We start from the raw sequence: 13,365 nt of genomic DNA on the forward strand, positions 1-13,365 counted from the left end.
TGTCCTCTCTTGAGGTGTCAGGCGAGACCGGTCGACCTGCATAGCCTCCACGGCGGGAGGCACAGGAACGGATTGCAGGGGACCAGAGGAGAGAGGAGCCGGGGAGAAAAAACGCCTTGTGCGAACAAAGTCCATATCCTGGCGGAGCTCCTGACGCCTTTCGGAAAAACGCATGTCAATGCGAGTGGCAAGATGGATGAGTTCATGTAGGTTAGCAGGGATTTCTCGTGCGGCCAGAACATCTTTAATGTTGCTGGATAGGCCTTTTTTAAAGGTCGCGCAGAGGGCCTCATTATTCCAGGATAATTCTGAAGCAAGAGTACGGAATTGTACGGCGTACTCGCCAACGGAAGAATTACCCTGGACCAGGTTCAACAGGGCAGTCTCAGCAGAAGAGGCTCGGGCAGGTTCCTCAAAGACACTTCGAATTTCCGAGAAGAAGGAGTGTATAGAGGCAGTGACGGGGTCATTGCGGTCCCAGAGCGGTGTGGCCCATGACAGAGCTTTTCCAGACAGAAGGCTGACTACGAAAGCCACCTTAGACCTTTCAGTAGGAAACTGGTCCGACATCATCTCCAAGTGCAGGGAACATTGGGAAAGAAAGCCACGGCAGAATTTAGAGTCCCCATCAAATTTATCCGGCAAGGATAGTCGTAGACCAGAAGCGGCCACTCGCTGCGGAGGAGGTGCAGGAGCTGGCGGAGGAGATGATTGCTGAAGCTGTGGTAGTAGCTGCTGTAGCATCACGGTCAGTTGAGACAGCTGTTGGCCTTGTTGCGCTATCTGTTGTGACTGCTGGGCGACCACCGTGGTGAGGTCGGCGACAACTGGCAGAGGAACTTCAGCGGGATCCATGGCCGGATCTACTGTCACGATGCCGGCTGGCAGGTAGTGGATCCTCTGTGCCAGAGAGGGATTGGCGTGGACCGTGCTAGTGGATCGGTTCTAAGTCACTACTGGTTTTCACCAGAGCCCGCCGCAAAGCGGGATGGTCTTGCTGCGGCGGTAGTGACCAGGTCGTATCCACTAGCAACGGCTCAACCTCTCTGACTGCTGAAGATAGGCGCGGTACAAGGGAGTAGACAGAAGCAAGGTCGGACGTAGCAGAAGGTCGGGGCAGGCAGCAAGGATCGTAGTCAGGGGCAACGGCAGGAGGTCTGGAACACAGGCTAGGAACACACAAGGGAACGCTTTCACTGGCACAATGGCAACAAGATCCGGCGAGGGAGTGAAGGGGAAGTGAGGTATAAATAGGGAGTGCACAGGTGAACACACTAATTGGAATCACTGCGCCAATCAGCGGCGCAGTGGCCCTTTAAATCGCAGAGACCCGGCGCGCGCGCGCCCTAGGGAGCGGGGCCGCGCGCGCCGGGACAGGACAGACGGAGAGCGAGTCAGGTACGGGAGCCGGGATGCGCATCGCGAGCGGGCGCTACCCGCATCGCGAATCGCATCCCGGCTGGAGACGGTATCGCAGCGCACCGGGTCAGTGGAGCTGCCCGGAGCGCTGCGGTAGCGAGAGAGAAGCGAGCGCTCCGGGGAGGAGCGGGGACCCGGAGCGCTCGGCGTAACAATAATTATTGGAAGGATTTAGATTTTTTAAAGTAATTTACAAATCTGTTTAACTTTCTGCAGCCAGTTGACATATAAAAAATAGTTTTTTCCTGGATAACCCCTTTGAAATAATAATTAATTTTTTTATTTTTATTTGAATTTCATCTTGATTTAGAAAAACATGGTTGCAGTTCTTCCCCACTTAAGTGAAGCTGAATTGCAGTACCAGACACAACCTGTGGACATTTGTGGCGCCATCTCCTGTCTTTATTTAGCATATTTAACTAAATGGGGCACCCCCCCTCGGATATTCCCACATTGTCTAGAACAGCGTTTTCCAACCTGGGACTCGCCACATGTTGCAAAACTACCAGATGCAAAATCTGAAACAGGGCCCCATGTTCCAAATATAATACTGGTTTCTTTTGGGCCAGCGGTGCTTTGGGGCCCCCTCAGTGACCAGGGCCCCGATGCGACTGCTACCTCAGCACCTCCTATAGCTACGCCCCTGTCCCAGCATGTGGTAGTTGTGCAAACCACAAACCCTGCAACCAGGACCACTAATACCCTAACTATAACCCCACCCTTAAAGGGGTACTCCGGGGGAAAACTTTTTTTTTTTTTTTTTTTTAAATCAACTGGTGCCAGAAAGTTAAACAGATTTGTAAATTACTTCTATTAAAAAATATCAATCCTTCCAGTACTTATTAGCTGCTGAATACTAGAGAGGAAATTATTTTCTTTTTGGAACACGGAGCTCTCTGCTGACATCACGAGCACAGTGCTCTCTGCTGACATCTCTGTCCATTTTAGGAACTGTCCAGAGCAGCATATGTTTTCTATGGGGATTTTCTCCTACTCTGGACAGTTCTTAAAATGGACAGAGGTGTCAGCAGAGAGCACTGTGCTCGTGATGTCAGCAGAGAGCTCTGTGTTCCAAAAAGAAAATAATTTCCTCTGTAGTTTTCAGCAGCTAATAAGTACTGGAAGGATTAAGATTTTTTAATAGAAGTAATTTACAAATCTGTTTAACTTTCTGGCACCAGTTGATAAAAGAAAATAAAAAAAAATGTTTTCCACCGGAGTACCCCTTTAAACATCGCTTTTATTAGTGTATTTGTTAAAAGGTATAACAAAAAAGGTTTAAAAATACCATTGTCACCAGTCAAAACGTGGTTAAAGGGGTTATCCAGGAAAAAACTTTTTTTTTTATATATATCAACTGGCTCCAGAAAGTTAAACAGATTTGTAAATTGCTTCTATTAAAAAAATCTTAATCCTTTCAGTACTTATGAGCTTCTGAAGTTAAGGTTGTTCTTTTCTGTCTCAGTGCTCTCTGATGACACCTGTCTCGGGAAACGCCCAGTTTAGAAGCAAATCCCCATAGCAAACCTCTTCTAAACCGGGCGTTTCCCGAGACAGGTGTCATCAGAGAGCACTTAGACAGAAAAGAACAACCTTAACTTCAGAAGCTCATACGTACTGAAAGGATTAAGATTTTTTAATAGAAGTAATTTACAAATCTGTTTAACTTTCTAGAACCAGTTGAATATATATAAAACGTTTTTTTTCCTGGATAACCCCTTTAAGATGTGTCACTGTAACATAAAGAAGGCATCCGCCCATTGCGCATAGCATTGAACGTATCACATCATGTACACTGCTGATGCCTGCAGTCCTAACAACAAGGTTGACTAGAAACACAGGTTGACTAGAAAGGGGGCTTGAGCCCCTGCCCTTTTGACGTTCCTCCTATAAGTGCCCTGGGGACTCTGGCATTATTATGTGGGCATTTATATAAATAATTATAAGAATTTGCTTTTTTCTTTCAGTTCAGCCCCTGCCCCCAAAATGTCTGTGCACATCTCTGACAACAGGTATAAAATATAACGAGGTTTATTAAAAAACTCAAACAACACATAGCCTCCCTGACATGTTTCTCTCCTCAGAGCTTCATCAGGGGTCTGGGCTAAAGTTGTGCAGCAGCTGGCGAGCCACAGGCTGGGGAAATGTTGCTCTAAAACACTGGTCTGCAAACTGTGGACCTCCAGATGTTGCAAAACTACAACCCCCAGCATGCCCGGACAGCCAACGGCTGTCCGGGCATGCTGGGAGTTGTAGTTTTGCAACATCTGGAGGTCCGCAGCCTCCAAACTGTCTCCAAATGATAAAGAACTACCCTCTGAATATCTATACTATCTCGCAAATATTATACAGGTGCCCACTAATGATACTGTCCGTCGGGCCTCTACAGATGTTCTGCCCCTCTTAGGCCACTAGGGGCACCGTTGGCCTCTCTCTTTCTACATGGCTATGTATTTGTATTTATTATGTATTTTGTATTTTATTTTAGGGCAACATCTGGGAGCAGGTGCTGCGGTTCCCATTTATTCTAGAGATGTTCAATACCCTGCCATTCTTTGTTACTGTGAGTATCAGCCCCCTGTCCTCCCCCATTGCCCTTTCCATCCTCTTCCTCCTCGCCATATGTGCGCAGCCAGTGACCCATGGATCCCATACGGCCGCCGCTCCTGCGCTCTCCCTATTAATGTGCAGACAGGCTGCGAGCAGTCATCTACTGTGTACCTTTCCCGGGAGCCATTCATGCAGAATAAGAGCTTTTTTTTATATGGGAATTGAGGTGCGCGGTATAATGGCGGTATTATTTATAGTGCTTTTAATGCTGTTAGCTCCAGCTCAGGCCATAGGGGTGACGTGTTTTTATTTTATTTTTTTTTTTTTTTTTTTTTTTTTTTTATCACTTGTTGGTTTCTCTGCAGGCACCCGGCCAAAACCCTAGCGGTAAACAAGAAAAAAAAATGGCCAACACAGAGGGTTAAAATAGACAAATAAATCGAAAGCTAAATGGCACAGGAAGGTTGTTTTACGTCTGTTTCCAGGAAAGTTAGGGCCGAGCATCATATTAAAAGGGGTACTCCGCTGGAAAACATCTTCTTTTAAATCAACTGGTGCCAGAAAGTTAACCAGATTTGTAAATTACTTCTGTTAAAAAATCTTTATCCTTCCAGTACTTATCAGCTGCTTTATACTACTCTTTTCTTTTTGAATTGCCTTTCTGTCTGGCCACAGTGCTCTCTGCTGACACCTCTGTCCGTGTCAGGAACTGTCCAGAGCAAAAGAGGTTTGCTATGGGGATTTTCTCCTGCTCTGGACAGTTCCTAAAATGGACAGAGGTGTCAGCAGAGAGCACCGTAGTCATAAATAAAAGAACTTCCTCTGTAGCATACAGCAGCTGATAAGTACTGGAAGGGTTAAGAGTTTTAAATGGAAGTAATTTTTCAAATTTGGTTAACTTTCTGGCACCAGTTGGTTAAAAATAATAATGTTTTCCAGTGAAGTACCCCTTTAATTATATTGCGGTATTGTTTATACTTTGCTGTTATATTCTTTTTTATGGAGATGTTATTTGGTCCCCGTATAGCAATGTTATTTGGACACTGTATATTAGGGTTTTGTGGTGTCATTTTTATCTTAACACGGAATGGTGGTATTATTTGGTTGCTGTATGGTGATGTTATTCAGGTATTGTATGGTGGTATAATTTAAAGGGGTATTCCAGCCTCCAAATTATAGGGGATAAGATGTCTGATCGCAGGGCTACCGCCACTGGGACCCCCACGATCTCCGTGCAGCCCCTGCATACTGTTCCGGGTGCTGCTCCTGAGACGTGATGTCATGGTCACTCCCCCTCCTCACGAGGGGGAGTGACCATGACATCATGTCTCAGGAGCAGCACAGGGGTCCCAACGGCAGGACCCAGGGGTCCCAACGGCAGGACCCCTGCGATCATACATCTTATCCCCTATCACTACAAACCCCTCCATTCCACAGAATGCCGGGGGCTGCACGGAGATCACAGGGGTCCCAACGGCAGGACCCCTGCGATCATACATCTTATCCCCTATCCTTTGTATAGGGGATAAGATGTCTAAAGCCGAAATACCCCTTTACGCACTTATATATGCTTATATAATTTGAGCACTGTATGATGGTTTTATTTGAGTAAGTTATGGTAGTATTTTTTCAGCAGAATATGGTGGTAATATGTGGTCACAGTATGGTGTTATTGGTTATTAATAAATGGCCACAATATGGTTATTATTTGAGTACTGAATGGTGGTATTATCTGCACACTGTGTGGTGATATTATTTGAGCACAGTAAGGAGGTATTATTTGAGTGCTGTATGGTGGTATTATTTAAGTATGGTATGGTAGTATTTCGGCAGAGTAGGGTAGTATTTTTGGTCACTGTGGTATTTTTTGAGTATGGTATGGTGGAATTATCTGGTCACTGTATTTTGGTATTATTTAGGTATTTCATTGCATTGTTTGGTTAGCGTATGGTGATATTATTTCAGCACTTTATGATGGTATACTTAAAGCGCTTTATGAGGGTATTATCCAAGCAGTGTATGGTGGTACTTTTGAGCACTGTATGGTGATATTATTTCAGCAGTGTATTGTGATATTATTTCAGCAGTGTATGGTGATATTATTTCAGCACAGTATGGTGATATTATTTCAGCAGTGTATGGTGATATTATTTCAGCAGTGTATTGTGATATTATTTCAGCAGTGTATGGTGATATTATTTCAGCAGTGTATTGTGATATTATTTCAGCAGTGTATTGTGATATTATTTCAGCAGTGTATTGTGATATTATTTCAGCAGTGTATGGTGATATTATTTCAGCAGTGTATTGTGATATTATTTCAGCACTGTATAGTGATATTATTTCAGCAGTGTATTGTGATATTATTTCAGCAGTGTATGGTGATATTATTTCAGCAGTGTATTGTGATATTATTTCAGCAGTGTATTGTGATATTATTTCAGCAGTGTATGGTGATATTATTTCAGCAGTGTATGGTGATATTATTTCAGCAGTGTATTGTGATATTATTTCAGCAGTGTATGGTGATATTATTTCAGCAGTGTATTGTGATATTATTTCAGCACTGTCACGATGCCGGCTGGCGGGTAGTGGATCCTCTGTGCCAGAGAGGGATTGGCGTGGACCGTGCTAGTGGATCGGTTCTAAGTCACTACTGGTTTTCACCAGAGCCCGCCGCAAAGCGGGATGGTCTTGCTGCGGCGGTAGTGACCAGGTCGTATCCACTAGCAACGGCTCAACCTCTCTGGCTGCTGAAGATAGGCGCGGTACAAGGGAGTAGACAGAAGCAAGGTCGGACGTAGCAGAAGGTCGGGGCAGGCAGCAAGGATCGTAGTCAGGGGCAACGGCAGGAGGTCTGGAACACAGGCTAGGAACATACAAGGAACGCTTTCACTGGCACAATGGCAACAAGATCCGGCAGGGAAGTGCAGGGGAAGTGAGGTGATATAGGGAAGTGCACAGGTGAAGACACTAATTGGAATCACTGCGCCAATCAGCGGCGCAGTGGCCCTTTAAATCGCAAAGACCCGGCGCGCGCGCGCCCTAGGGAGCGGGGCCGCGCGCGCCGGGACAGGACCGAGGGAGAGCGAGTCAGGTACGGGAGCCGGGGTGCGCATCGCGAGCGGGCGCTACCCGCATCGCGAATCGCATCCCGGCTGGAAGCAGAATCGCAGCGCCCCGGGTCAGTGGATCTGACCGGAGCGCTGCAGCGGAGAGAGTGTAGCGAGCGCTCCGGGGAGGAGCGGGGACCCGGAGCGCTCGGCGTAACAGTACCCCCCCCCTTGGGTCTCCCCCTCTTTTTAGGGCCTGAGAACCTGAGGAGCAGACTTTTATCTAGGATGTTGTCCTCAGGTTCCCAGGATCTCTCTTCAGGACCACAACCCTCCCAGTCCACTAGAAAAAAAGTTTTCCCTCTGACCTTTTTAGAGGCTAAGATCTCTTTGACAGAGAAGATGTCCGAGGAGCCGGAAACAGGAGTGGGAGGAACAGATTTGGGAGAAAAACGGTTGAGGATGAGTGGTTTAAGAAGAGAGACGTGAAAGGCATTAGGGATACGAAGAGAAGGAGGAAGAAGAAGTTTGTAAGAGACAGGATTAATTTGACACAAAATTTTGAAAGGACCAAGATAGCGTGGTCCCAACTTGTAGCTAGGGACACGGAAGCGGACATATTTAGCGGAGAGCCATACCTTGTCTCCAGGGGAAAAAACGGGAGGAGCTCTTCTTTTCTTATCCGCGAACCTCTTCATGCGTGATGAAGCCTGTAGGAGAGAATTTTGGGTCTCTCTCCATATAATGGAAAGGTCACGAGAAATTTCATCCACAGCGGGCAGACCAGAGGGCAAGGGGGTAGGGAGGGGGGGAAGAGGGTGACGGCCGTACACCACGAAAAATGGGGATTTGGAGGAAGATTCAGAGACTCTGAAGTTATACGAGAATTCGGCCCATGGAAGGAGATCTGCCCAGTCATCCTGGCGGGAGGAAACAAAATGTCGCAAATAATCACCCAAGACTTGGTTAATTCTTTCTACTTGTCCATTGGACTGGGGATGATATGCAGAAGAAAAATTTAATTTAATCTTGAGTTGTTTACAGAGAGCCCTCCAGAATTTAGACACGAATTGGACGCCTCTATCCGAGACGATCTGCGTAGGCAATCCGTGAAGACGAAAAATGTGTACAAAAAATTGTTTAGCCAACTGAGGCGCTGAAGGAAGACCAGGAAGAGGGATGAAATGTGCCATTTTGGAGAATCGATCAACGACCACCCAAATAACAGTGTTGCCACGGGAAGGGGGTAAATCAGTAATAAAATCCATACCAATCAGAGACCAAGGCTGTTCGGGGACAGGCAGGGGATGAAGAAAACCAGCGGGCTTCTGGCGAGGAGTCTTATCCCGGGCACAGATAGTGCAGGCTCGCACAAAGTCCACAACATCCGTCTCCAGAGTCGGCCACCAATAGAAGCGGGAGATGAGTTGCACAGATTTCTTGATGCCCACATGACCAGCGAGATGGGAGGAGTGACCCCATTTGAGGATTCCGAGGCGTTGGCGTGGAGAAACAAAGGTCTTTCCTGGAGGAGTTTGCCTGATGGAGGCTGGAGAAGTGGAGATCAGGCAGTCAGGTGGAATGATGTGTTGCGGAGGGAGATCAACTTCTGAGGCATCCGAGGAACGAGAGAGAGCATCGGCCCTAATGTTCTTATCGGCAGGACGAAAGTGAATCTCAAAATTAAATCGGGCAAAGAACAGAGACCACCGGGCCTGGCGAGGATTCAGCCGTTGGGCAGACTGGAGGTAGGAGAGGTTCTTGTGGTCGGTGTAAATAATAACTGGAAATCTTGATCCCTCCAGCAGATGCCTCCATTCCTCAAGTGCTAATTTAATGGCTAGAAGCTCTCGATCCCCGATGGAGTAGTTCCTCTCCGCCGGAGAGAAGGTCCTAGAAAAAAAACCACAAGTGACAGCATGCCTGGAAGAATTTTTTTGTAAAAGAACAGCTCCAGCTCCCACTGAGGAGGCATCAACCTCCAATAGGAAGGGTTTGGAAGGGTCAGGTCTGGAGAGCACGGGAGCCGAAGAAAAGGCAGACTTGAGTCGTTTAAAGGCGTCTTCCGCTTGAGGAGGCCACGACTTGGGATCGGCATTTTTTTTGGTTAAAGCCACGATAGGAGCCACAACGGTAGAAAAATGTGGAATAAATTGCCTGTAATAATTGGCGAACCCCAAAAAGCGTTGGATAGCACGGAGTCCGGAGGGGCGTGGCCAATCTAAGACGGCAGAGAGTTTGTCTGGATCCATTTGTAGTCCCTGGCCAGAGACCAAATATCCTAGAAAAGGAAGAGATTGGCATTCAAACAGACATTTCTCAATTTTGGCATAGAGTTGATTGTCACGAAGTCTCTGAAGAACCATACGGACATGCTGGCGGTGTTCTTCTAGATTGGCAGAAAAAATTAGGATATCGTCCAGATATACAACAACACAGGAGTATAGCAGATCACGAAAAATTTCATTGACAAAGTCTTGGAAGACAGCAGGGGCGTTGCACAGGCCAAAGGGCATGACCAGATACTCAAAGTGTCCATCTCTGGTGTTAAACGCCGTTTTCCACTCATCCCCCTCTCTGATGCGGATGAGGTTATAGGCGCCTCTTAAGTCCAATTTAGTAAAGATGTGGGCACCTTGGAGGCGATCAAAGAGTTCAGAGATGAGGGGTAGGGGGTAGCGGTTCTTAACCGTGATTTTATTAAGACCACGGTAGTCAATGCAAGGACGTAGGGAGCCATCTTTTTTGGACACAAAGAAAAATCCAGCTCCGGCAGGAGAGGAGGATTTACGGATAAAGCCCTTTTTTAAATTTTCCTGGACATACTCAGACATGGCAAGAGTCTCTGGGGCAGAGAGAGGATAAATTCTGCCCCGGGGTGGAGTAGTACCCGGGAGGAGGTCGATAGGGCAATCATAAGGCCTGTGAGGAGGTAGAGTCTCAGCTTGTTTTTTGCAGAAAACATCCGCGAAGTCCATATAGGCCTTAGGGAGACCGGTTACTGAGGGAACCACAGAGTCACGGCAAGGGTTACTGGGAACCGGTCTTAGACAGTCCTTGGAACAAGAGGGCCCCCAACTCTTGATCTCCCCAGTGGACCAATCCAGGGTTGGGGAATGAAGTTGAAGCCAGGGAAGTCCAAGGAGAATTTCCGAGGTGCAATTGGGGAGGACCAAAAGTTCAATCCTCTCGTGATGAGATCCGATGCTCATTAGAAGGGGCTCCGTGCGGAAGCGTATGGTACAGTCCAATCTTTCATTGTTTACACAATTGATGTAAAGGGGTCTGGCGAGACTGGTCACTGGGATGTTGAACCTGTTGACGAGAGAGGCCAAAATAAAATTTCCTGCAGATCCAGAGTCCAAGAAGGCCACGGTAGAGAAGGAGAAGGCAGAGGCAGACATCCGCACAGGCACAGTAAGACGTGGAGAAGCAGAGTAGACATCAAGGACTGTCTCACCTTTGTGCGGAGTCAGCGTACGTCTTTCCAGGCGGGGAGGACGGATAGGACAATCCCTCAGGAAGTGTTCGGTACTAGCACAGTACAGGCAGAGGTTCTCCATGCGGCGTCGTGTCCTCTCTTGAGGTGTCAGGCGAGACCGGTCGACCTGCATAGCCTCCACGGCGGGAGGCACAGGAACAGATTGCAGGGGACCAGAGGAGAGAGGAGCCGAGGAGAAGAAACGCCTCGTGCGAACAGAGTCCATATCTTGGCGGAGCTCCTGATGCCTTTCGGAAAAACGCATGTCAATGTGAGTGGCTAGGTGAATAAGTTCATGTAGATTAGCAGGAATTTCTCGTGCGGCCAGAACATCTTTAATGTTGCTGGATAGGCCTTTTTTAAAGGTCGCGCAGAGGGCCTCATTATTCCAGGACAATTCTGAAGCAAGAGTACGGAATTGTACGGCGTACTCGCCAACGGAAGAATTACCCTGGACCAGGTTCAACAGGGCAGTCTCAGCAGAAGAGGCTCGGGCAGGTTCCTCAAAGACACTTCGGATTTCCGAGAAGAAGGAGTGTACAGAGGCAGTGACGGGGTCATTGCGGTCCCAGAGCGGTGTGGCCCATGACAGGGCTTTTCCGGACAGAAGGCTGACTACGAAAGCCACCTTAGACCTTTCAGTGGGAAACAGGTCCGACATCATCTCCAGATGCAGGGAACATTGGGAAAGAAAGCCACGGCAAAACTTAGAGTCCCCATCAAATTTATCCGGCAAGGATAGGCGTAGCCCAGGAGCGGCCACTCGCTGCGGAGGAGGTGCAGGAGCAGGCGGAGGAGATGACTGCTGAAGCTGTGGTAGTAACTGTTGTAGCATAACGGTCAGTTGAGACAGCTGTTGGCCTTGTTGCGCTATCTGTTGTGACTGCTGGGCGACCACCGTGGTGAGGTCAGCGACAACTGGCAGAGGAACTTCAGCGGGATCCATGGCCGGATCTACTGTCACGATGCCGGCTGGCGGGTAGTGGATCCTCTGTGCCAGAGAGGGATTGGCGTGGACCGTGCTAGTGGATCGGTTCTAAGTCACTACTGGTTTTCACCAGAGCCCGCCGCAAAGCGGGATGGTCTTGCTGCGGCGGTAGTGACCAGGTCGTATCCACTAGCAACGGCTCAACCTCTCTGGCTGCTGAAGATAGGCGCGGTACAAGGGAGTAGACAGAAGCAAGGTCGGACGTAGCAGAAGGTCGGGGCAGGCAGCAAGGATCGTAGTCAGGGGCAACGGCAGGAGGTCTGGAACACAGGCTAGGAACATACAAGGAACGCTTTCACTGGCACAATGGCAACAAGATCCGGCAGGGAAGTGCAGGGGAAGTGAGGTGATATAGGGAAGTGCACAGGTGAAGACACTAATTGGAATCACTGCGCCAATCAGCGGCGCAGTGGCCCTTTAAATCGCAAAGACCCGGCGCGCGCGCGCCCTAGGGAGCGGGGCCGCGCGCGCCGGGACAGGACCGAGGGAGAGCGAGTCAGGTACGGGAGCCGGGGTGCGCATCGCGAGCGGGCGCTACCCGCATCGCGAATCGCATCCCGGCTGGAAGCAGAATCGCAGCGCCCCGGGTCAGTGGATCTGACCGGAGCGCTGCAGCGGAGAGAGTGTAGCGAGCGCTCCGGGGAGGAGCGGGGACCCGGAGCGCTCGGCGTAACAAGCACTGTATAGTGATATTATTTCAGCAGTGTATTGTGATATTATTTCAGCAGTGTATGGTGATATTATTTCAGCAGTGTATTGTGATATTATTTCAGCACAGTATGGTGATATTATTTCAGCACTGTATGGTGATATTATTTCAGCACAGTATGGTGATATTATTTCAGCACTTTTATATGGTATTCTTTTTGCGCTTTATCATGATATTATCTAAGCAGTATTCGGTGGTATTTTTGAGCACTGTATGGTGATATTATTTGAACATTGTATAGTGATGTTATCTAATTTCTGTATGATGGCATTTGAGCACTGTATGGTAATATTATTTCAGCACAGTATGGTGATATTATTTCAGCACAGTATGGTGATATTATTTCAGCACTTTTATATGGTATTCTTTTAGCGCTTTATCATGGTATTATCTAAGCAGTGTTCGTGGTATTTTTGAGCACTGTGTAGTGATATTATTTGAGCACGGTATAGTGATGTTATTTAATTTCTCTATGATGGCATTTGAGCACTGTATGGTGATATTATTTGAGCACGGTATAGTGATGTTATTTAATTTCTCTATGATGGCATTTGAGCACTGTATAGTGATATACATTTACTGTGTTGGTTTTATCTGAGTACTGTATGATTGTATTATTTTAGCACAGTATGGAGGTATTATTTGAGTGCTATACAGTCGTCTCAGTTGTATAGTGGCAGCTTTAGTCTTTTTGGCCATGCAAATCTGAAGCAAACCTGTTTTACTGTTGTTGTTTATTTACTCCTCACTCTACTTCTATTACCAAAGATGATATCTAAATGTCCCTTCGGGGCACTAACACCCCAGATGTCAAATGAGAACGGCTACGTAGATGTATTGTTAGATATCTGCAATAGCGTCAGCCACATGCCAAGCCCCAGCTAGAGTACACAGCCCAGCGGCTCGGTATTGTCAGTGACTGATGATTTTTACTATATAGAAAATGAATATATTCTATCCGCACCAAGAGTGAACTGTGGTCTCAAACTGTGGCTCTCCAGATGTTGCAAAAAATTTAACTCCCAGCATGCCGGGAGTTGAAGTTTTGCAACATCTGGAGAGCCACAGTTTGAGACCACTGGTCTATGGCAGTAATTCAGTGTGTCCCCCCCCCCCCCCCCCCCGACACGGGATCTAAAATAGTGGAGTCTATAGTGGAGTCTAT

General features: G+C 47.6%; 1 protein-coding gene across 6 annotated transcripts in view; it reads left to right on the forward strand.

Annotated features, from left to right (window-relative positions):
- The window catches only part of LOC130367768 (potassium channel subfamily T member 2-like), a 333,948-nt gene that overhangs the window by 119,986 nt on the left and 200,597 nt on the right, over positions 1-13,365 (forward strand). For all 6 annotated transcript variants that reach the window (XM_056570514.1, XM_056570517.1, XM_056570518.1 and 3 more), the window contains exon 7: positions 3,908-3,982. In XM_056570514.1, the coding sequence (XP_056426489.1) occupies positions 3,908-3,982 (75 nt within the window). The remainder of the gene's footprint in view (positions 1-3,907; positions 3,983-13,365) is intronic.

This window comes from Hyla sarda, chromosome 4 (assembly GCF_029499605.1).
Source record: "Hyla sarda isolate aHylSar1 chromosome 4, aHylSar1.hap1, whole genome shotgun sequence".
NCBI lineage: Eukaryota > Metazoa > Chordata > Amphibia > Anura > Hylidae > Hyla > Hyla sarda.